The sequence below is a fragment of the Vidua chalybeata genome, chromosome 6, assembly GCF_026979565.1.
Source record: "Vidua chalybeata isolate OUT-0048 chromosome 6, bVidCha1 merged haplotype, whole genome shotgun sequence".
NCBI classification, from domain to species: domain Eukaryota; kingdom Metazoa; phylum Chordata; class Aves; order Passeriformes; family Viduidae; genus Vidua; species Vidua chalybeata.
The window spans coordinates 41,019,635-41,044,744 of record NC_071535.1 but is presented as its reverse complement, the minus strand read 5'-3'; the positions used below and the strand labels follow the sequence as shown (position 1 = coordinate 41,044,744).

General features: G+C 39.1%; 1 protein-coding gene across 1 annotated transcript in view; it reads left to right on the top strand.

Annotated features, from left to right (window-relative positions):
- Positions 1–24,647, top strand: part of HSD17B12 (hydroxysteroid 17-beta dehydrogenase 12) — an 85,103-nt gene extending 60,456 nt beyond the window's left edge. The window contains 5 exon segments of the mRNA XM_053945470.1: positions 6,846–6,880; positions 12,210–12,291; positions 16,261–16,326; positions 22,647–22,796; positions 22,947–24,647. Coding sequence (XP_053801445.1) covers positions 6,846–6,880; positions 12,210–12,291; positions 16,261–16,326; positions 22,647–22,796; positions 22,947–23,051 — 438 coding nt within the window. The 3' untranslated portion in view covers positions 23,052–24,647.
- Positions 24,648–25,110: the final 463 nt, after the last annotated feature.

The following is a 25,110-nucleotide window of genomic DNA, read 5'->3' as shown; positions in this document are numbered from 1 at the left end:
GAGGAAGAAGATGAGGTAGTATATGTAGTTTCATGGTTCTTGTCATAATCTCATCTCAAGTTTCTGGAGGGATTTAAATAGCTGACCTTTAATGATTGTTGGTAGCAGTTCAGGTAATGTGGGTTTGTATTATAACTTTTGGGTATCTTATTGCATTTTGAGACATAAATATTAGTGGCATTGAATGAAGTAGGTCAAAATCCCTGGGTTTTTTCATTAACCAGGAAGTGTGGAGAAATCAAAATTAGAGTTGTTCTCTATAGTTCTAATCATATTTCCTTGGTAGTAATTTTCATCTTCTTGAGTTGATTCATCTTTGTATTCTACAGCCTTTAGTTTCACTTGGGAAAACAAACTTAGTTTGGCTATTGGCTTAATGTCCTGAAAGCCAAGGGTGCTAGAACTGCTGTCCAGTGGGAAAAGTGGGTAGGTAATGAACACAGAGAATATCTTCAAATGCTTCCGCGTGCCCTTGTTTCTCCTTTGAAAGCTGCAGAAGTTACTTGATATGGAAGGAACTGCAAGTTTGTTATTTCTTTTGCAGCATCACAGTGTGCTAATTGCATTGGGAGTGAGGCATAAGTTTATGTTCTCTTGAAAAATAAGCAGGACTAAATAGTTGAGGGAGTGCTGGCTTACTGGTTGATTAAGCAAGGAGCTGAATTGGTTTGCAGACTATTATGTTGTGAGGGGATGCAAATTTTAGGCTTGCAGAACAGGCTTTGCTTGGAAATTGGCATTAACAGATGAAGCAGGAGAGTAAATTATGTACACGTACATCCCTTGTGTCTGTGGTAGTCGTCACATTGATGACTTTACTCATGTTTTATACTGAGTGTCAATACAAAAGGCCTTACAACATCCAAGGATTTTTGTTGTCATATTTGAGATGCTTTTAATTTTCTCGAGACTTCAGAATACATAAATACTTCATGTTGAACTGAGAGATCTGGTGTCAGCTTCCCCTGTAATGGAGGAGGAGTGAGAGGTGAATTCCACCAGGTTGTGAATCTCAGGAAGGACGTGGAAATGACTACTACAAAGTCTGAAACTGTGAGTTTAGGAAAGAAAGCAACAACAGATCCCACAACCAATATAAAATTGAAAGGAGGAGCAGAAGTTAGTGTATTTGAGAAAGAGGGGAAATATTCTTATGCAGACCTGTGTATAGAAAGAAGAAAAGCCTGGGGAGCAGAAATCCTGAAAAGACAGTAGGAAATGACATCTGTCTTTCTGATGTGTGTTCAGATGGGCTAGTACAACCTAGTACTGCATCTCTAAAGGTGCCTTACCAGAAATCAGGTGGTGATTGCTTGTCCCCTGCAAGAACCCTATGTGAGTTTTTGTATTTGCTGTGGAAAGGATCCACAGTAAGTGGAGCATAATTCTGAGGGCAGTGGCAACACTGACTTGTAAGAAGAGATCACTCCATGTGTGTGTGTATGTATTCCAGTCTGGTCAAGAGATTTTTTACATTTATATTCAAAGTCATAATCAAAGAGGGGGTTGATGGTTTAGCCAAGTACATAATAAAAGTTTAAAACAGAGAGGGACAGTTGCCAGTGCTTGGAAAAGGAGTAAGCATCCTGTGAAGGTGGTCATGCTTATCATTCAGATGGTCCAGAGGGAGAAATTCAATGCTGTGGTTTCCCACCTTGCTGATTTTGAACGTGAGAGTGTGATACACAGAAAGCTGGATCAAGGGAAATGCAGCTGCAATAAATATTTTTAAGCAATAGTCAGAGAAGCACTGGGGATTTTTGTTGAAAGTACAAGTAACTTGGGGAAATTAAGGCAATCCTAGAGTTCTGTAGCTTTCTGTAGATTTGGGGTTGACAAACACGTATTTTGCCTCTTGAAAAGAGAAGAAAGTTCAGCCTTATTATTTGAGCAGTCCTGTGTAAAGGGCAGAAGGAGAAATATGCTTCTTTTGACAGCTTTCAGTTTTTAACTTGATTCCAAAAGTTTGTGGCTCTAAATAGGGACAACTTTCTCTTCTAAAACTGTTGCCCCGAGGAAAGTCACTGGAAATGAACATGGTTCCTTTTTTATGTCTGGTGCCCCTAACATGGCCACGTGGGTTACTGTGTGAGTTGAGCTGACCTCAGGTTTACTTGCTAGTTTTTACAAATATAAATAACTCTTGTTTGGCTTGGGGTATGAGCTGCATTAAGAAGTTACTATTTCAAGAGAGACACATTAGAAAACTTTGTAGATGCTGAGAATAGGCCTCACAATCAATTTAACTGCCAGTGAATGAGAACAGTTCCTTAGATTTTCAGTGTACCGTCCGCGGGCAAGGGTGCCAGTTAACTTTGTTAAACAGCTACTGCATTTGTGAGCTTGTGTGAATCCCCTGCCCAGACACTCGGGAGTTGTCTCATGGTAACAGTGATGTTTTTGTACATGAGTGGGTGCACCACAGAGAATTCCTGATCTTTAAAAAGTTATGTTGCTCTGTGTTGTTAAAATTTCACCCCAGGTTTGTGAATGAGGGAAGCTTCTTAGCTGCATAACACTGTAGCAAACTTGTCCAAATTTTCAAGCCTCACCCTTTGTTGTATTTGTATAGCTCTAGTTACAGAAAGGGTATCATTATACTCTTTCAAAGTGGAAAGAATGACTTGGAGTTGTAACATCATAGAATGGTTTGGCTCTAAATATACAAGTGTGGTATTAGATTTCTGGCATTGTATAACAGTTGTGGGGCCCGTAAGGTCTGAAGGATGACTTTGAATATTTACCTCACCTTTTCTGGCTGTGTTTTAGTAGTTTGAGTAATATCACTTGAAAGAGATTCAAAATTTTGCATATTATTATTATTCTTTTCAAAGGCTCTACTTCTGATCTATTGCTTGGACCAGATTGAGAAAAGACTACAATGCAGTGATAATTAAGAATGGGAGGTTTTCTTCTGAAGAAAAATCACTGGAAACCCATGGTTATAACTTCCAACTATATTTGTTAGTCCTCTAATGCAGCTTTTAATTGTAGTGCCTGCTTTAGAACATAAATCTAGCCATAAGTCTGTGCATTCTTGTATTTGCAAGTAGGAAACTTTGCTTTGTGATGTTACTTTTTCCAGAACTAGGAGGTAGAGGACAGGTTTGGTGAGGAAGAGTGGACAATGCAACCAGTGCTTGCCAAGAATATAATAAATGCAGTTGCAGATAAAAGGACATAAAGAAATGATAGCTGCCTATAAAAGATTATTGAACTGCTCTGTAATCAATCTACCTTAAGTTAGTAATTTGCCATGAGCATTCTGGAACTTGAGATCTGGATGGTTAGGTATGAAAGAAGTTGACTTAAAAACAAAGCAACCTTCCAAACCAAAGGAACTATACCCCAAACTCTATGGTAGCATTATGTGTGTATGTGAAATAATTGGAAAACATGCCAAAAAATAGAGTGCACCTACCATTCTTCATGGTTGTGTGCTAAACATAACTTTTAGCCAGACTCTGTAAAATATCAAAGATTAACAACTTCCAATGCTAAGTAGTCTGTCCCGAACAAATTTGTCAGATGCACATGCTCACTCTGTTCTAATGCAAATTTTCAGAAAGAAAAAACACTTTGTTTTGGATGAGCAGTTTTCATGTAGCCTAACTACTTGTCTGGAATTACCTGAGTCTTCATTTGTCTTTTCAACTGTAGCACTCATATTTCTGTGGAAAGTAGTATTCCTTCAGAAAAAAAATTATGTGAAGGGAGCCTAACCATGTTCAGTAATCACCAGCTGAAGGCACTCTTTTTAGGGTAGCTCCCAACCTCTTCTTTAGGCTTCCTGACACTTCCTTCTGCCTGTATTAAATTGTCTTCAAAGAAACACCCCTATGAAGTTCTCTGACATCCTACATGCAAATTCCTATAGATTAACTTGCAAGGCTTTGCCATTTATGAACTACACACCCTTACTGAACTGACTATCTCTAAACAAGATCTAGCTGAAATTTAGATTCTTTATCTGGGAGATATTTATTCAGTTCTAGATGTTTTGGTTTTGAACTGCCATATTTCATAATGGCATGTCTGATATTACAGCTATTGAAGATGAATGTTAACCAGTTTGGCTGTTTTGGATAAGGATCATACAATGCAAGAGGGGGTCGACACCATTGACATCACTATTAGTGATGAAACTACATTTCTGCTATTAATTGTTTTATTTGAATTAATGCTGAAATTATTTTACATGTGTGTACAGTGTATAAAATTGCCAGACCTGGGTATGGCTGCAGAATACCCTGCCAGCATTTTTCCAATCGTGCACTTTGAGTGTGCAGTTGGCTGGGTCAGGTGAGTCTGACTCAGAGCGCTGTCTTCTGTTATCTTCCTCTTTAAAAATAACAGTATTTTTACATCAAGATACTGAATATTCATAAATATATTTTTTCACACATCACAAGGTGTAAAGATACTGATAGAAATGTTTGCCCTATTTCATGGAATTTTGAAATTCCCTCAAAATAAGAACTTCAGTAAAACAAATGGAAGTGATGTTGAGTATGAAATCCAGTTTTGCCATCTGTTTTTCTGTGGAGGGGAAAAAATTGATTGCCTGTTCAGCTGAACTTCAGAAACAAACCGTTTAATGCAGTTGGTAGTGAGAGACTTCTTGATTTCTCCCCAAACTGTGTGCCTATTGCTGTATTTCAGCTGTCAATGGCTTCATAGTTTTTTATTTTATACAAGTCCACCAATTATTGTAGCATATTTTAGTAGCCAGCAGTTTCGTGATAAACTGTTAGAGCTGCTTGGTGGGTTGCAATTTGGATTTAGACCATGAATGCATTTGTGTGGATTTATGACAAAGTTTCAAATGTGGGGTCTCCTCTGCACTACAGTGGGAAATTGTGTACTGTTTTTCCAGATCATTTATGGGTTGCCTAAGGTAAGGCAGTTCCAGTCCACATCCATGTGCCAATCTGTGGAGATCATATGCAGCATTACACTGCCCTGAGAGGCAAGAAACAATATGCTGCTTTTTGCCGAGGGATCTGTGGAAGAGATCATAAAACTTGGATCAGATAAAAGTTCTTTCAATCTTGAACTAGTCTTAAAATCAGCCCAAATCATTCTTTATCCTTGAAGATTAAAATAAATAGTTGTTTCTACATCTCTTTTGAAGCATTAGTGTATGAAAAAGCTCATGTATGCTTAAACTTAATACTAGAGGGTTTTTTGAAGCTACATCAGATCTGTTTAGCTTGTTGATGTTTATCAGCTCTGAGTACTTAGTTTGACTTCTGGGGCAGCGCTGACAGCACTGTGTTTGAACAACTGACTTCATGAAAGGAAGGCCTGTTCAACTCCTGCCTATACAGTCCCTTATCAAAACTGTCATGCAGTGTGGCTGATGGAAGAATCTATTCTAAGGGAGAAATGCCAATAAAATGGAAAACACAGCCCTTCTCTAGCATTTTCTTTGTGTGTCAGCTGCAATCAACTGACATTGTTTTCTTTTGTGTTTTTTTTCCTCCTTTATTCCTGAAGGGGTATGTTTTATAATTAAAAAATAAAACCAACCAAACAATAAAACCTCATACCCAGATTGAGTCATATGTGAGTGCTAATGCACTGGTGATAATAAAATGAGTGGCTTCCTACAATAAAATTTGTTTCTTTATAATCAAAGTGCTTACAGGTGTTTTGCGTGCTTGTTTATGCTGATTTTTTGTACATGTTTTTCTTCCCCTACTATTCAAATATTCAGCGTTTTATTTTAAGCTATCACGGTAGTTTGGGATCAGTGGATATATCATTATGTTTTGGTGTGTGCTGGTTTTAGCATTTTATTACCCACCCCCCATGTTCTCAAAAACTTTGTTGGAACACCTTTTAGATGTCCAAGGTGGTAGCAATTTATTTTTCTTGTGTGATCTGTCTTTGGTGTCAGTGACAGTTATTCCTAGGGTTACTTAGGGCAGGGCTGAATTTGGCACAAGGAGAATTTTGATACTATTTCAGGAAGGCAGAAGTTTTGGATTTAAATTGTGTTTTAGGGTGGTAGTAATAATTAGTAGTAGGAAAGTTAACTATTTTGCACTAATTAAAATTTTGTTCAAGTTTGGATCAATGCTTAATTTGTTTCCCTTGTCAGAGATGCTCTGTCTGCAACTGGGAATCTCATTTTAGGATTACTGGTTGGGAGAATCCTTCAGCCAGCTTATATATGGATTGCTCAGAGTCATAATAAAGGCAGGAGTTTCCAGAGCAGCAAGGAGGTTTGCAAGGCGACTTTACTCTTAGGGGTGTAGTTTTTCCAGTGTGAAAACATCTGTGTAATCAGCAAAAAATATTTTCGAGTCTTAAGTATTTTCTGTAGGTAATAATGTAGGAAACTTATATTGACTAGTTCTATCAGTGCTCTTGCTGCTCCATAATTTATTTTTGTCTTAAACTCAGCAGTTCAGTAAGCCTAGCTAAAATGTATTGGATAATGTTTTGAATCTTGCATAGGTGGTAAATGTAGTCAGTCTTGAGGAAGACAGGTGTTTTTTACAGGGAGAGAAAGATGGTACATGTACTGTAGTACTCTGGTGTTCTAATGTTCTTTAGAGGCCATGAATGCTGCAGAGTGGTGAAGACATTTGTTTTATTTTCTCCGGTGCTACTAGCTAGATGGTTCACCAGATTCAGTGCACATACTACTTGACAGAGCCAAGTTATCCAGGTAGAATAAAAATAAAGTGCCTACGCAAAGTATGGTCCCTGCTTCCCCAAGCCGTGCTTGGGGTGGAGGGGGTGGTAGCTGCTTCTGGGAGGAAGGGAGGCTTCCCTCAGTCTCTGCCTGTCTGGTGTCTGCATTCTCAGCCATCACGAATGTTTTCCTTTTGCAGATGACACGATTGGTGCTGCCCGGCATGCTGGAAAGGTGAGTCACACTAACACTATCCAGACAAAGTCATCATTATTTATAGGGGAGAATCCTTTCTTGAAAAATTCATTACTGTGACTAATCAGCCTAGTCTCCATGTTTTAATGGCAGAGTAGTGCTGGGTGAGTCATGCTGATGGTGCATGAATCATCAGATGGTGGAAGCCTTTTCCACTAGATTCCCTTTTTATTTTTCCTCTCCCTTCTCCACTGTTGTGGTGATTCCTTTTAGAACAGAATTAAAAAGCCCGTCTGACTCATCAGCACTAACTCAACAACCTGCTATTCTGAGGGGGTGGTTACAGTTCCTGGGAATAACCTTCTTAAGGCTATTTCTCTAAGTCATTGTAAGTAAAATGGATGCAAAGAATATGTTCTCATTATACAGTAGGAGGTGTATTGAGAAAAGGCTGTGATAATTTGGAAAAATAAAATTGGAGACCAGCTCTTTAGAATAACACACCACTGTCAACAGGGAAGACACGTACTGACTTCCCAGCTAGCTCCCAGGTGAAACGAAAAGGTTCACAATTTCCATTTAGTCTCCCCCAGGCTGTTTTGCAGCTGATATTGGCTACACTGGCTCTTTGCCACCTCTCTTGGGGTGCTATCCCTGCCTTGCTGGGGATTGCCCTGGATCAGGCTTAAGCCCTGTTCGCAGTACTGGGGAAAACTCTGTAGAACCACGCAAATGAATATGGCAGGAGGAGTCTGTATTTGGGGCAAGCCTCCAAATCTAGTAAAGATGATGGGAAAAATAAGGTTTATTTTTTGTCATCTCACTGTCTGAGAGTCTTCATTGGAGACCAGAATTCAGCTATTCAAGTGTTGCACAGATGTTTCACTTTTAAAACAAAGCTTCTTCCTGGGTGCAAACTGTCAGAGCTATGGGAGTCAGTGCACATCAGGATGATGGTGAGCTAAGATTTTTATTTAGACAATTAGGAGATATGAATAAGTTTATTTCATGTCAAGAGATTTGAATTAGAAATAAAGACCCAAGACTGAGCTCTGGGGCAGGAGTGTAATAGTTCTCAATGAAGCCAGAGTAGAGGGTGAGGGTTATTATAGAACAGGGGGCTTCTAGGTCAGAAGCTACTCCTTGTCCTTGTACTATTATTAATATATAAAGGGACCTGTGAAACCACTGTCCTCTGACGGTGTAACATGACCAAAACCTTTATACTTTTGAGGGGATTTAATGTTTCATTATTAGGTTTTGTAACTTAAAAATTCTTCAGTTTCTTGCCTCAGTTTCTTCTTTGTTTAAAGAAATATTGTAACTATCCATTTGGCAGAGTTATCTTTTCAGCTTCTCAGGACAGAATGATGTATATCCTACTTAGAGAATATCCTGTATAGATCTTTCTCTTACACATCCATGTGGGTATGATGATTTGAATGAAGGGCAACAAACCAGGATCCTGCTGACTTCTGGTTCTGACTGCCCTTGAGCACATATAATCTTTCCTCTTACTTCTCTAACTGCATGACTATCTCAGGGATTCTGAGGATAAATGTTCAAGAAGCCTGTAAAGAAAAGGTTAATAGTGGTTAAAACTAATTAAGTACGCATCTTGAACTTTCCTGAATATAAGGAGCCACTTTAAAAGACTTCTCCATTTGGATGGCAGCCTTGGTTTCCATCTCAGGGAAAAAAGATTTGAAAAAGCTTCCATTTTCTGTTTGATTTTTGTGAAGTTGGTTGGGTTTGCAGTGCACAGAAGCAGTGCCTGCAGCTGCCAACTCCTGCATAGTCATAGCTCACAGGCCATTAACACCGCTAGGAGTCTGTCACCACAGGAGGACATGGATGTCCAGCAAATCCAAGGACATGAATGAATTGGAGCTGGACTCAGCTGCTCTTCAGGTCAGCTGTATATTTCTTACATGGGACCATAGGCTAGAAAAAGGGCTCTGGGCTCCAAGAATAAGGCTAGACTAAGAATCTCATTGTCATTCCTCACTTGTTCAAGGAGGAGAGCATGTTGAGTAGATAGATGTGACGTAGTGTGTTAGAGCATCTTGCAGCTTGCTCTAGTGCGTATTTGAATGTTGGTTTTATGACAATATATTGGAAGATAAATAAAAAATAGAGCATACTTTGCATGCATTGCATCCAGGTCTGATAAGAATAAACAAAGCTACCTCTTGGTGTGCCTTTTACTTTTCTATTTATAATAAACAGAGCAGCATTAGATGAATGCCACTTCTGGTAATGGCATTTAGATTCTCTGCTTTGACTTCTCCCCTGTGCTCTGAACACTTAAAGTGACAATTTATTATCTGAAGCTTCCTATTATACTTAAATGAGCAGTTCCTGAATAAATACTCAGTCTACTGTCTGAGATAGGAAACTCATAGAACTGAAAACCAAGGCTTGATGTCTTTGGGAACAAAAAAAAGCCACCACCACCAAAAATCAGTTGGCCATTGCTAGACAAATACCAAACTATGGTATTTATTGCCAGGAAAGTAGCAAGTGCATAATTACATTACAGAAGAAGCTTGCTCTTTCCACTTGGCATGCAGCTGGAGCAGGCGCTGGTTGCCACAGCAACAGGGAGAGAGCTAAATATAGCCTCCCTGGTGCTGGACCACTTAAGGTAGAATGACTGGGAGGTGTGAGGGTATGGGCCTGGCTCTCTTCATCCTAACCAACTTTTTTTGTTTGTTTTGGTTTTTTTTCCCCATTAATGGCACAGTTGAATTAGATGGAGCTAAAATTTCTTTTTACCACACTGATGCTTGAGTAATTCTTCAGATCCCTCCCTAAAAACATTTATTCTGCAATTCCTCTAAGAAGCAGAATTGTAATTGGAGTAATTGAAGGTGTTCCCCCTACTCACATGCTTCTCAATTTCATTTTATCTGGAGGCTTTAAGTTATGAGCTTTTAAGACTAGGACTGTTTTCTTTAAAATGTAAAAATACAAACCACAAAACCCTCAGTGGCACTGACTGCTTCAAAGAGTCCAATATACAGAGCTTCTGCAAGGGGCTGCTATTAATGTTTTGTGTTGCCAAAAGGGTGTTGTTCACTGGGTCAGACCATTAATTCACTCCATCTGGGTGGTGGTCACGACTCCTGCTTAAGTTACAGCGTAGCCAGGCGCTGCAAGACCTGTGCTGGCAGCCTGCACGTCAGCTTCTCTTCTGAAGCTTCAGTTTGTTTTAAAAGCTGAGGCTCGTGTTTATCCATATCAGTGCTTATCCTTCTTTGAATCCTGTTAAGCTTTTGTCTTCAGTTAAGTTTTGTGGCAAATACTCCCTAGTCTGAATATGAGAACAGCACTTTCTTTTTTTGGATCTAAATTTGAGTCTTTCATTTAAATATCATCTTGCTTTTGTATTCTGAGAGGCTGAATCAAGATCTTGATCTTTTTCATTTGTTAGTATGTGTACTCTTATCGTGGCTGCTCTTAATAGTCTCTTAAATAACTAAACTGACGTATCGCGGTGGATTTTTTTCTTCTCTTCCCCTTAAATCATCAGTTTCTTAATATTTCTGTTCAGTATTTGGAGGGATAAAGATGGTATGTAGACTGTAATACAAGATTTTGGTGGTTGTGGAGGATCTGTCCCTGCCATTCCCAGCATCCCATTGGCTGGTTTTGGTGACTGCTGCACAAAATAGAACTCCTTGTTCAGATTTTTCGTGGAGGTGACAGGAGTTTTAGAGTCCTGCAAGGTTTGTGATTAATTCACAATCTTTTCTTTAGTATGCATTATTTTGGTTATTGATAATAGATTATTGATGCACTCTTAATATTGATTTTTCATCTGCCATTCTGTAGTCTGTTCACATAGCAGCCTTTTTAAGAAGTTCCTTATCGTATTCTCCAATCTGATAATCTCTTAAAAATGCATAAATACTCATTTCATTGCTAATCTCCATTTGAGCTCATGAATAAATATCACAGTCATCACCTGTCTTGATACAAAAAACTTCTACCATCCACTGTTAACCTTTTGCTGTCTTGAAAATTCCTGATTAATTTGTGGTCTTATGCTTTCCATGCAACATATTTGGATCAATGTTACTACCTTACTCACCAACCAAGCCTTGCAGGGAAGTCCCAAAAAACACAATAAACTTTGGCAAAGGTGCTTGAAATCCCAAAAGACTGAAATTACTCTTTTCTGTCACATTTGCCATCTCATTCCTTGTGACAAACCAGTCACAGATGTAATTTACTCTTGTATCATGGCACAAGCCATTCTGGTTTGAATCTATTGTCATGATTTCCAAAGCATTTGTATTGTTTTAATTTTTAATGGTGACTTAAATTACTGTTTGTTTTTAAAATGGCTACTTAAATGATTGTGGCAGCAGTGGTGCAGGGTGTACCTGGTTGAACAAATATGATGGAAACTCATGTGAATCTCCAGGAGTTGAATTGTGTGATGTCTACCTGCATGAGTCTTCTCACTGCACTGAGCATGGCATACTTATGCTATGTTCAGGTAAACTGGCTTGAATTTGCAACAGCATAGGAAGAAGTAGAGATTTATCTTTCACAATATTGGACTGTCTTGCAGGACCTTCTAACAGAGTAATTGCCCTAATTTGCATAAAGCTTTTAAAATTAATTCTTTTTTCTACCTAACACTAAATATGTCTGGTTTTGTAGGTAAAACTAGTCTCAGAAATAGATACAGCTCAAATCAGTATATATTGGGAGGTCAGGAGCCTTCCTGTCCTACATGTGCTTTAGAACAGCTTGACAGAGCAGGTGGTCGCTAATTTCAGGTATCTTTACCAAAATACTGTTGATGAATACCTTCAGTGTTACTGTAATACAGCTGTAACGTAACTTTCATTTTCTGTGTTCAGCCACTGAATATCTTCCATATTTATTAAATTCTATATTTGAGCAGTAGATTCAGATGCTTGCTATCTTGAAGATCCATTATGAAGTAATATTTAGAAGATGAAAGGAATTATCCAAGTGTAAATCATAATGAAACTGTCTTGCCATTTCTGCCATCTTATCCCAAGATGTAGAAGCTCCTCTTGAACTTGTGCCAGCTTGACTCAATAGTTTTGCATAGTTTAGCTCATTGTGTGTGTATGTTTATGTGTATATAAATACAACTTTGATTCTCTTGCTCTATTGACCTTGGAGTTGTTCCTGATTTATACCAGCTGCTTGGATACTTCTAACTGTGCATAAAGTGAATTTCAATTCAGGATTTGATTGGGGTTTTTAAACAGATCTTAATCTCAGTTGCATTCTAAAGGATCTTTTTAGGCTTGCTGTAATTTTTGGAAACATGAAAGATGTTTCCTTTATTTCATGATAATATATCTTTGCTTCCTTTCAGATCAAAAGGAATAATCTTGAATATCTCATCAGCTTCAGGGATGTGTCCAGCTCCACTGCTGACTCTTTATTCTGCAACCAAGGTAAGTGTTCCTTTCCACACTGAAATCAAGTGTCAAACATAAGGCAACACTTACAGGAATAAATGTTTTGGTGTCCATCTAGTGGTGTTTTCATGAACTAAAAGTACAGAGTTTCTGTCTTGAGTTTTTCCAATAGTGGAAGCTGGAAGATTGAGAGAAAACTGACTACAAGGGTTTACTGGCATGGAAATGACTATTGTATGTATTTCCTCATGTATTCAATTTTTAAATGGAAGAGAATAGTAGTGTACCAAGCAAGCTTAGTGTAAAGCTGAGAAAGGACATTGACTAAGTTTAACACATTTTCTTATTTTCATTTTGAAACTTCTTTCCCCTAAATTCTGTGGTGATTCTATGATCTACATTTCATCTTAAGTTCATCTGCTCTGATTTCTCTTTGTGTCACTGGGACAGTTTCATGTTTTTGCAGCTGGTCTTACTTTTTTTTTTTTTTCCCCCAAAGATACTTTCAGGGGATTCTAAAATGTTGCCCTAAAATATCTCCAGTGAATGCCATAAAGACAGAATGTGGGTACTCAGCATGGAACTGAGGCATATGTGATAAAACAGAATGTAAGAGGCATTTACACTGGTATTAAAGCAGTATGGCACTACAGCTTTTTCAGGCGTACCTAGTAATTACCTTGAATATTTCAAGCATCTCAGAGTCTAAGCAGAACCTTGACAGGATGAAGAAACCTTCAGTAGTGTCATTCATGTCAGAACAGACTCACATTTCCTCTAGACTCTCAGTAACATCTTCATATTCCCAGAAGGGAGTTGATGCACACTATTTTATTCATACTAAAGGGAGGGCATATTTAAGTCTAGAAGCCTGAAGTAGCTTTAGGTGATAAAAATTCCCCTTGAAGTAGCTGTTTCCTGAGAAGACAGTTTTTTGTTTTAATGGTCACTTTGTTGTGGCAGTGCTTTCAGCTTTATGGAATCAATTGAGCTTCTGATTTTAGTGATAATATATCTTAAATTGCTTTGGTTAGTCTTTTTTTCCAATGGGAATCTGAAATATTTCTTACCCTCCCCTTAAAAAACTAAGTTACAAGTCGAATAATCTGCCTATTCTCAGCACTGCCCATCTTCTCCTACAGCAAGATTAGTAAGCATGAAAGTGACTCCCCTAATGTAGCTACAGAAAGACTGTATCTGCAGTTTCTAGGTTTTTTTTTTTCCCTCATCTATTTAAACGGGACTTAAAGTATAGTACCCTTCAGGTGTAAGTCAATGGCTTTGACTAATTATCAGGAACAAATGCAGTCTTTAACCTTCCTGTGGAGAATTCCCTAGCTTACAGTGGAATGAGACTCTTTTAAAGGAATCATAGTGCTATATTTTGACAGGTTTATTTACCTGTGTTAATGCTAATGAGAAGTGAAATATGATTATATCTTTTCCCACCTCAGCCCCATGCCTTTACTGTTTGGATTTATTATTAGATATTTAAATATCCAAGGAGAAGTTTTCTAATGTGTAACACTTACCTGCTTATTCAGGGAATGTATACTTAGAGAGCATTCTGAAGACTTCAGGGTTGTTGGGGGACTTGAGCTTGTAGAGGTAGAAAACCCAACTTGTCTTGAAATAAATTCTTCAAGAAGAAAAACTCCAAAGCTTATTTGTATACTGGAAATTGCTTTCTCTTCTCATGTAAAATGAACATTTTCTTTATAGCAAGCTCATTGCAACCAGTAGAGAAAACAGTCTTTTGTACTTCTTCTCTGTATCTGGAACAGTTGCTAACATCAGGACTTTTGTCATGGAGGAATAGTTAGAAATTTGAATGATCAAAGCACTTTCATTAATATAATATAGTTCTTTTTAATAGATTATCAGTATACTCTGTGCAGTTACTACACATGCACCTGACTGCTGTGTTCAGAAACTGCACCAAACTACTTGGCATGTCCATGCAGGCACCTTACTGTTGCAAGAGGATGGTCAGAGGATTCATTTCAATAGCTGCTGCTAGGCCAGACTTTCAGTCTTGTTCATGTTGAGTACTGAATTTTGTTACGAACTTATACTCAGGGGAGAGGGAGAAAGAAAGAACAGCAGATAAGCTTTTCACGGTTTAAGGAGCCTCCTGCTAGCTTATACATGCAACTTGAAGAAGAGTAAAAGGACCTACCTGCTATACAGTAAAATCCAGTTTTATTTCAGATCTTCCAAGTATGCTGGGAAGAGTGTCTGTAGAAATAGTCCAGTAGTGTTGGGAGTGTTTCTGTTGCCTCTTGTATAGGCTGAATTCAGTGGGATGGCCTGTATAGGAAAAACACAGGCACTGCCAGCTTTAAGTGCTGGCTTTGGTTAGACTTGTGTTAAACCACTGGGGACATGATGACCAAAGGAAGACTGTAAAGGAGGTCCAGTACTAGAGCTTTGCTGCTTGATTTGAATCTGGCGTGAAGCAACTGCTTCTTAAATACTTGAACTAATTTACTTAGTATTTCTTTTATCTTCAAGCATGCATGGGATGATTTAATTCATTCAGTTGAAGGTACTCTGTTCTTGGCTGTGTCACTTCTCTAAAACAAGAAACCGTAGCAGAACCTGGTATTTTCTCTCATTGGACAACAGGGTAAGGTGGAAATGTGGTTTAGAAGAATTTTGGAAGTGGGAATCTGTGCTGGTTTGAACTGCTGGGTAGCCTTTGATTCTTAGGATAGTATTTCCTGGCAGGGTTAAGGAGGCGGCTGCGGCGTGGGTTTTCGCTCTCCCCGGCTGCACGCAGCTCTTGGGAGCCCGGCTGTGGCATAGCTTCCATGTGCTGCCGGGGTTTGCTGCCGCGGGTTCCCGGACACGGCTCTGTGTCTCGGGCGCGTGGGCTGGCCAGCCTCTGTTACCGTGCGCTAGGGACCCGGCAAAGAGGAAGGAATTTGTCCATTTACTCCGTGCTTAGCAGGAACGGTTTATTGGTCACGCGGCGCGGTTTGATGGAAAGACGTGACCGCTCCCGGCACTCGCATGGGAGAAAATGGCGCCTGACTGCAGGCGGGATAGGGCTTTATGGAGGGGCGGGGCGACAGGATCCACGGCCTGCCGGCCAATAGGGGCGGCTGCCGTGGTGGTGACGCCAGCAACCGTGACCAACCAGAGAACCCCGCAGGGGCGGGCACCGAGCCTTGGGCTGAGCAGGATCGTGTGGCTCGGGGTGGCCAGCACGGGGTTTCCCGGGGCCGGACGGCAGGGTGGTTACAGGAGCGGCACAGGGGTAAGAGCCGGCAGCAGGCAACATGGGGCCAGAAACCGCGGGGGGGAACAACACGGGGGAAACGCGGGATTACAGAACCCATTTTAACATAAATTAAAAACCCTAATCTAAACCCAAACTCCGGGATGCAACAGGCGGCTGTATCAGCTTTGAGAGCATCTTGAAGGCGGGTGCTAAATCCACCTTTTAAGCTCTTTAACTTCTTTCTTTGAACTTTCAATCTTGCAATTTCTAAAACTTCCAAAAGTTTGGAAGAGAATCTGTGGAGGTGGACTTGAGGATTAGGAAGAAGTGTCACCAAAGGGTGGCATTTTTTTAGACGTGTAAAGGCAGAAGACTGTGTTTAAACACTATGTTCTAAAAACCATGCACAAGAGGAACCCAATTAAATTACTCTTAAAAATAACTAAGACAATGACATAAATAATGAACAAAATGAACATGAAGTTGTCTTTTCCTCTTTTAACTAGGCTTTATTTAACAAATTTAGTTCCTTTTTTCTTCTAAGTTAAAAAGGGGTTTGTTTAGATTGAGCCTTGCTTCTGTAAAAATACTTCATAAGCATAGAGCTTCTATATGAATGGCATTGCTCTTGTATGCAAAGTTTCATTGAAAACCTAGGGTTTTCACTTTGAAAACAGGAACTCCAAATAGTAATTCAAATACTCTTATACAAAACTGTTAAACTAGAATTTCTATTGTAATGTGTAGCATGCTGCATGTTTCCCTTCTTCTCTCTCCAGGCTTTTGTGGATTACTTCTCCCGAGGCCTCAATGCAGAATACAAGAGCAAGGGCATCATTGTGCAGGTGAGTAGTTTGTTTCATGTAAGTGTGGTTACCACGGCAACATTGGTGTCTTGGCAACAAAAAGGAATCAGCATATTCTCTTATTCATGAGTGTGTGACACAGATTAAGGATAAGGATTTTCTTTGATCCCATTAGCAGCTTTCTTAAATTGCTCTGAAACCATGGGTCTTGAAGCAACAAAAGACATGGTTTAATTTTGTGTGGTTTTAGCTGATGGTGCTAATTGAACCTTTATGGATAAAGTATTCCATAAAGCTGTGCACAGTGCTGTAAAATAATCTTTATGAAGCTTCATCTACTGGAATACACTTGTGGAATGCATCTGTACAGACATTCCATGGGTAACAGCTCGAACAACTGGAATAGCAGAATCCCTGCAGTGTCAGTGAATCAACTGCTAATCTAAGCATAGTTGAAGAATGAACAAAAGCCTCAAAGAGCCTTCATGTGTAACTGACTGATTTAATTTTCTGTATTGCTAGGGAGTCTTGCTTCATACCTCTCCTTGCCCCCTCCCCATTTGTTTACCTTCCTTGATTTTAATTTTTTTTGGCATGGCAAAAAGCAAACCAAGCCAGTTTCTCACAGCTTTATTGGATTTTGCCTTAATATCACTTCTCACATACTTCTAGTGTTTGCTTCCAAAGCTGGAATTTCCAGCTTTGATCACAGTGAACCTATTGCTGATTAAACCTCTCCAGAGGAAGAATCAGTTTAATAAAGGTGGTATGAGGTCTTACCTGTACTGTGAAGACAATGGTATCTCTTTCTGAAGTTCATTTAAGGATCTTACAAACAGGGTTACCTATGTTCATGCCTCTCATTCCTCTGTTCTGTGTGGTGGTTCTCAAAGCCATTTGAACTTCAAATGCTTTATGAAAGGTAAGGCACAAAGTTGCCTGCTTTAAATGTGTAATCATCATACAGAAGAGCACAACTCTTACTACTGGCTAATACTATAGGGAAGTTGTTACCAGATTAAGGCTATGTTACCTTTTTGATGTGCTAGATTATTTTTCCTTTTAAGCATATTTAGCAAAACAAGAACTTCTCACCAGAAAATGTCCTGTCACATTTCCTAAGAATGGATTGCATTAAGAAAAAAGACAGTTGTTGGGGGAGCTATTCCCATGTAGTCACTGGCCCTTTAGTGGGAACCTCCTGTAAACCTAGATTTAAACTTGATATTAAGAATCTGAAGGGGTGCTGTATATTTTGGGATTTGTTGGCAGTGGAGAGGAAGGTGGACCCTGAAAGCCTTCCAACTGCTTGACTTTAGTTTTATACTGGTAACTTTATAACTTGGAATACAGCTCCGAAAGCTTGACTTCTCCCCTGGATGCTTGATTCTGTGTCCTAGCACTCTGGGATGTGCAGCAATGGAGGATGCATAAAAATGTAGCATTCTGAAAAGGTACAGGTTCAGCATAGAGGGTCATTTTGTGTACTCTCAGTTCTTGAAGTGGATTTAGCTGGAATAACTTTCAGTGTTTCATGTCTTCTTGTTCCTTTCTCTTCTCACAGCTCCAAACTGTCCTGCAATGGGTCAATGTTTACCACATGGCAAGTTCCTTACAGCTTTCTCACCACTTCTGCCCTACTTGATTACTTCTACCTCTCAGTGTCTTTCAAATTGTATTATTAGCAGATTTAGCTCCACTATCAGACAGCTGTTCTTCAATAATTTTCAGCTACATGCAATGTAGCCCTCTCTGTCTGTCACATCACTGTCTCAAAATGAGACACAAGGAACTGGTAAAGTATTGCCCTTTCCTACATCATTAATATCAAGTCTTCTGGGTGGACTTCCTTCCTGCTGAAGTCTGTCTACAAACTGAGCCATAGGCCCCTTCAACACACAGCTTCCCTGACAATAAAGATGGTATGAATTTTTTGGGGCCTGTGTTGTGGTACCACATCTAACCTCTGTTTTCTGGTGTTTTCTTAGGCATAGCTGCTCATAAGTTACTTCAGTGTGAGGGTGCTTAGGGACAGATGCTTGTAGGAGAAAAGTGTTACGTCTTTGGGATGTGTTGTTTCTATGTGCAGCTTTCTCCTCCTCCCCAGATTTTGGCTAAATAGTACTCTTAGCAGTTTGAGAGGAGAATGAAGGAGGAGCAAGACCATTGATGACTATGGAGTACCTGCTAAGACTGTAAAGATAAATACCCCAGTAACTCATGCTTGGCTAAAGGCATTAAGCGCAGTATGAATGTACATAGTATAGGAAAGGTTTTCTAGCTTTTGGGTATAGAAAAGCTAGGAAAAGGGTTTTTGGTGCATTACATTTTTAGGATTATAAACAAATGAAGAATTAATTCTAACTTCCTGTATCTACAGTTATATTTTCCTGTACAAAGCTTCACAGGTTGTGGTAAACTGTCGTTTTGTGACTCTGGTGTTGGCTTAGGATGCTGAATTCTTGACAGCACTGCTTTTTATCCCTTAACTAGACAGTGAATTGCCATTGAGTTATGTGTGTCTGATTATCAATAGCTGTCACAGCTTCAATTTGTTACGCTAATTTTGTTGCAGATCCATGTCCTTGTCCTCTTGTTTCAGCCTAAGTCACTATAAGCCACTAATGAATATTACAGCTACATTCCTGTGAAGACTCGCTGACCTGTCTCCTTCAGTCCCTAAGGAAGACTGCATCCCTCTTAGATTTTTTTGAAGTATATCTCTATAACCTTCAGAAGCATTACACTTTTAATTCCAGACTTGTCCTTCCAGCTAGATGATCATAATTGAAAACAGTTAACTTCTGCCATGCAATACCTGCGGAGTGCCACTGTGTGAAAAGCAGAAACAAAGTGCTGATGGGATTTTATCAGTTTCTTCATATCAGCTTCAAGTTTGTGTCTTGCTCAAGTGGATTACCATCTGTGGAAGCTTAGTTTTGATAGTGCTTTTGTTGCAGTGTAGCCATCTTTGGATTAAAAATATACTCTTCTGGCTGATAGGTCTGCTTAATTTTTCAGAAGCAGCACAGTAACAGCATAGGTTAAAACTTTGTGTGTGTTTATGTGGGGAAAAGAGGCAAAAGAAAAGAAACAAGGAAGAAGGTGACAATGACTTTTCTCAAGACTTTTGGAAAGATCTCTCCTTGAAAGATTTCTGCAGACTTATGAAATTTTTGCTCTTTTAATATGTCTAGAAATATTGCTTGATTATTTGACCCTTTCTTTTATTCTCATTTTAAACTTCAGTTTAGTTATTGGCATGGTCCCTCTGTACTTCATTACTATGCATAGCAAAAGTATAGTGGTAGAAACTTGGCACTGTCTGTTTTCTTTTATTACAATAAATACTAGACCACAAATTCATGAAAATGTTCATTTAAAAGGATTACCAGAAAGTTTTCTACCCTAACCTCCTGCCTTCCCAGCAGCTGGATTGCCTAGGAATTAGCAGTGGGATTGCTGCTGGCACTAGGTCATGGGCTAATTGTGGCTTTATCCAGCCAAATCTTGGAAACCTTCAAGGGCAGGGGTGCTGTGAACTCTCTAGACAGTGTGTTTGAATTTTACATTGCTCTTCTAATAAAAAGACTTTCTCCCTAATGTCCAGTCTGGCAGTCTACAGACAAAATTGACAGTTGTCCCTCTTGTCATTTGATCAGGCATTACCAAGAGGAGTTTGGCTTTTATCTTCATAACTACCATTTAAATGATTTTAGGTAAGACGTCACCACCAGCTTCCTTTTCACAATACTGAACAGGCCCAGCTCTATCTCCAGGTATTCACAAAAGTGTGCTGTCACCAAAGTGATGTCTAATGGCATTACCTTCCTTCGTCCAGAAGCTTTTTAGCTTTGCTGTTTAGCTTTCTTTACAGATCAGCTTTGGTTGATGTAACTCTTCCGTTTCCCTTTTATGTTCCCCACTCTCCTTTTTTCCCACATTGGAAAGGGAAGGAAACTTATTTGGCAACATTGGAGAGTTCAGGTCTTTTTACTTTTTAAAAAGTAAGGTAAAAAAGGTGATAAAATTGTGTAAACAAGCTGTTCTGATTTTGGAGGACTTACAACTTGACTATTCAGGTCTTGAGATCTGACTTCTTACATCTAAATAATATTCAATGTGGGTTATATCTGTCTGAATGTAAAATGCTGAAAGGCTTTAAGGTGTGGTTTTTTTTTTTTTAATCTGTTATGCCTGTTTTAGATACAGTTCATGAATCTCTGAATTCCTTGTGGGAAGGAAGAGGAGAAAAAACTAAATAGATTCGGCAGGTCTCTTGATATCTGTTAAAATAAGGTCCAGTTAATACAAAGGTGGTAAATCTAACATATCTGAAATTAAGTACCTGTCTTTTTGTTTTCTGGAGTGCATATGGGAGAAGAAAAATTGGAGTGTAATCCCATCTTTCTATGTGCCTTGAAGTCTGTGGATCAATCCAGTAGTGCTACCATATGCTTGCTTTTTCAAGTATCCTTATGCACAATTGTTTGCCCCTTCATGCTATCCAGTGGTGTAACTGGGTAATGCAGTTCACTTCTGAAGTCTGTTTTGAGTAGAGAAAGAGAATAGATCATATCTATTATACCTTTCTTGATGGGGATGTTGCAGATATAATTTGGTGTTGAATAAGAAGCTTAAAATTTTTACTTTTTAAAACATCAAACTAGAGATTCAGCTTAGAAATGTAATCTGAAAAATAGATGCAGTGCACATTCTGGAGCTGAAATGAGGTACCTATGCTGCTATGGTAGCAGAATGAATAGTTTTCTTATCCAAGCATTTAAAGCTTTTGCAGACTTCAAAGGCAATGGTAGCTGCTTTCACTTCTGAAGTTTGGGTCTCCATGTTTTTCCTTCCCATTTGAAAGTGGACTCATGCAGTATGTTATTGAAAGTCCCATTTATTTAGACAGAAGGGCACAGTTTTCATGTTCTCAGGTGAAGGAATGAGCAGACATACCAATGTTTCCTGTTTGTGGTGGCAAAATTTCTGTTGAAATGTGCATAGCTATGGCATGGATACACATTCAGTGGGAACTGAAGAGGTCCTTTCCGTGCTGTGCTGCTGAGAGCAGCAGCAGATGTTTCTGTGGTCAGGCATGTGTGGTCATTCTTTAATAAATTAACATGGGGAAGCAGGTTTACAAACTGTAATTTGCCCAAATAGACTGTTTTTTGAGATGATATTCTCATTTGGAGATGAATTAGTGTAGCAGAAGTGGACACACACTTCTCAGGCACTTGCTGTTAAGGTATGGCAGTGGGAGCACTCGCTAGATGGGCAGTAGTGGATGGATGTATTGAATCACTGCTAGAGCCACTGACAGTGTCTTAGGAGGTCCTTGAGAGTGGTGATGAAGTTCCAACCTCTCAAGGTGTGTTGAGTTATGGCATGTTTAATATTTGTTTCAGGGCTGTAGACCAGGGCTTTTGTGATTACTTCTTTAGAGGCAAAACTTGAGGACAAGTTAAAAGCATTGCCAAAACCATGACCATGAGGAAAGAATATTGCTTCCTGCTGTACGAGTACATGTGCATTTCCCTTTCCTTCTCCAGCAGCATGAGGTTGGGACAGGTGGAATGAGGTTTTGGATCCTCCAGGTCTATCTTTCCCTACCATGGATATGCCTTTGTGCTATCAGCATCCCTCCATCAACATATCTATGCTGCTTCCTCTTTTTTCTCCACTACAGACAGTTCTGAGACCCAGCAACACTTTTCTGTTTTGCTTGCAAACATGGCTATAAAAAGTTCATTAACTGTGCTCTGTTTCTTGATCTTTCCTTCTGTCCTTCCACTCCAATACTGATGATCTTCTCTGTCCTTTGAGCCCTGCTGTAGAGTTACGAGCTTCATGCTTCAAGTCTCTGGACATTTTTTCTTCTTCCTCCTCCTGCCTTTGTACAGGTGCCAAACTGAGGAGTTTTTGCTATGAAATTCCTGTCTCGGGTTCTGCACCTCCTTCCCAAGCAAACATTGGGGGTTTACTACAGAGAAGCAACAGTACAGCATTTTCTATCAAACAACTGGAGTGAAGTTTTGTACTTACATGGCAAATTGTAAGAATGGCTTTTCAACCCTATGCTTGCAAGAGTATTTTTTCTAGGGCTCCAGCTGGTGATGTTGACTGTCAGGAGACAACTGAACTATGTCCAAATATGACCCATGGGTTATCTGATTAAAAAGTTCTTGATCTTATATTAGGATCCCATTGTGATCTTAGAACTGAAAATAAGGCTGGCTTAAGCTAGAATTCAGTGTACAGATTATCTGATTTCCAGTTACTTTAGATCCTTGATGGATCTGTAAGTTATCTTGAAAGCATTCCCTGCTTAACATGAGTTTTCCTGTGTGCAGAGTGTTCTACCATATTATGTGGCAACAAAAATGTCCAAAATCCGCAAGGCAACCCTCGATAAGCCCAGTCCTGAAACGTATGTCAGAGCTGCCTTGGGCACGGTGGGCCTGCAGTCCCAGACCAATGGGTACCTACCTCATGCACTGATGGTAAGTCACCTTGGAAAATGTAAGGATCTGAAATTCCTTTGTGTTTATTATGGAAAAAAGAGTAATTAGTACAGGTTATAAAATGCTGAGACCTCACCCCCTCCTTTTATTTTAATTGAGTTTGTTTTCCTGTTTTTTTTTTTTTTTTAGGGATGGGTCATCTCTCTTCTACCTACATCTACAGCTATAAACTTAATAATGAAAACAAACAAACAAATACGGGCTCGCTATTTAAAAAAAATGAAGGAGAAGTAAGTGGGAAGCAACTTGTTCTTGGGAACCTGGGACTCCTGCAAGTTCCACACCATGTTGCAACATCAAGTAGACCTAATGTTTTAAACATCTCCAATCGTAGGTGTGCTTTCTAACAAGAGAACAGTCTTGTTTTGAGGCTACAGATGAAACAAGACAGTTGACTTCTAAAATTAATTGAAAAATATGCTTTATTTGTTTATAGATATTATGAGGGGGAAATGCTTTGAACTAAAATTGCATTGTGCTTTATGATACTTTCATGGGCTTGGATCAGACATCACGCTGTTGAAGAACATCTTGGTTATATAGTGTTCATCATATCTATTATTGTGCTCATGGGTGAAGGGCAGAAAAAAAAGTAGTTCTCATATATTCCCAGACAGGTGGGCAGGAGAGGAAAGGGAGCATAATTATTTAAAAAGGTAACCTTGTACTATTTTCAGAGTATTGACCTCTTGAAGCTCAGGTTTTGGATACTTGCAAGGATTCTGCACTATCAGAATCCTTTTATGAGTGCTCCCCTGCTTATGTGGTCCAGTGTGATTTTTTTGGTTATGAACTTGAGGGAAATGGGCCAAAAACCAAAATAAGTGTAATAGCTCATCTATAAATATATACATAAAGTAACATTGCAAAAAGCATTTAAAATCTGGGGTCTTGAATATGGATTCTAACTTTTCAGTAATATGTAATCTTCATGATTTGTAATAACATTTTTAAAAGTTCAGTGCCTGCTCTTTGTAATAGGTGGTGATAACACAATGTAGATAAATGTCACAAGTTACACGTTACATGCTGGTTGCTATGTAAAAGATTATGGGTACTTTAAATGCAGAGCTTGAAATTAGTTACTCTCCTTGTTAGTAATGGTGGTTAAATTATTTTTGAAATATTTATCAGTCTGTCTTTCTAGTGAGGTCCTTTGAAATGTGAGTCCTGAATATTTAGATGGCTTTAAAAATGAGAACCAGGAAATGTCTTTAAGAGTAGAACAGTTTTAATTTACTTGCATTAAAATTAACTGATTTTTTTTCATGGTCCTGTTCCAAAGTGGAATGCTCCTATGAGGCTCAAGTTACCTAACTCCTGGACACAGGGATCAGAGTACATGAGAAGTCTGCACTGCTGTTGTCTGTATTTACCTACTCTTTATTGAAGATTTTGGTCTCTAGCATTCCTTTTTATAAACATAAAATATATAAAACTTGCAAGGCAAATGAAATTGCAAGTATCTACCACTATTTTCTCTGGTAACTTCCTATGGTTGAAGAGGGGAGGTTTTTTCTGTTCTTCAAAGAATAATTTCAAGCTCTGATTTTGAAGTAAGATGTGTTGCACTGAGACATGATTTGGGGCTAACATTTCTGTACATTGAAAAAACCTGAATACCGATGCAATGGTGCTGATCAAATCTGAGATGCAGATCCTATCCCATAGTTTTCTTAATTTTTTGGAACAGGGATGGTGACGGTGGTGGTATTAGTTCTCTAAGAGCACGTGGTTTGGTTTGCTCTGGATCTGATGTGAAAGCATTGGACTAAAAAAATCTGTATGTTTTTGACTTTGTAAAACAAATAAAATGGAAATTACTCTTGAGTCTTTAATGTGTTAGGTTTTTCTTGTAAAAATGTTTGCGGGTACATTCAAGTGTCTGATTGTCCTTTATTGTAAGTAATAGCAGTGAAAATTACTGTACTTTTACACGCCAAAAACAATGCTTATATTAATCTGTTTTCCTGGCTGTCATCTACCCCCTATCTGGGGTGCTTCAGGCAACATCTCTGGCCACTTGAGGTAGGTGACTCTCCTGCTCTGCTCTGCAGTGGTGTGGCCTCACCTTGAATACTTTGTGTGCAGTTTTGAGTGCCACAATATAAGAAAGATAGAAAGCTATTGAAGAGTGTCCAGTGAATGACTATGAAGATGGTGAAGGGCCTGGAGGAGAAGCCTTATGAAGAGCAGTTTGAGGTGACATGGTTTGTTCAGCCTGGAGGAGATTGACAGGAGACCTCATAGTGGTCTTCCTCACAAGGGGAGGTGGAGTGGCAGACACTGATCT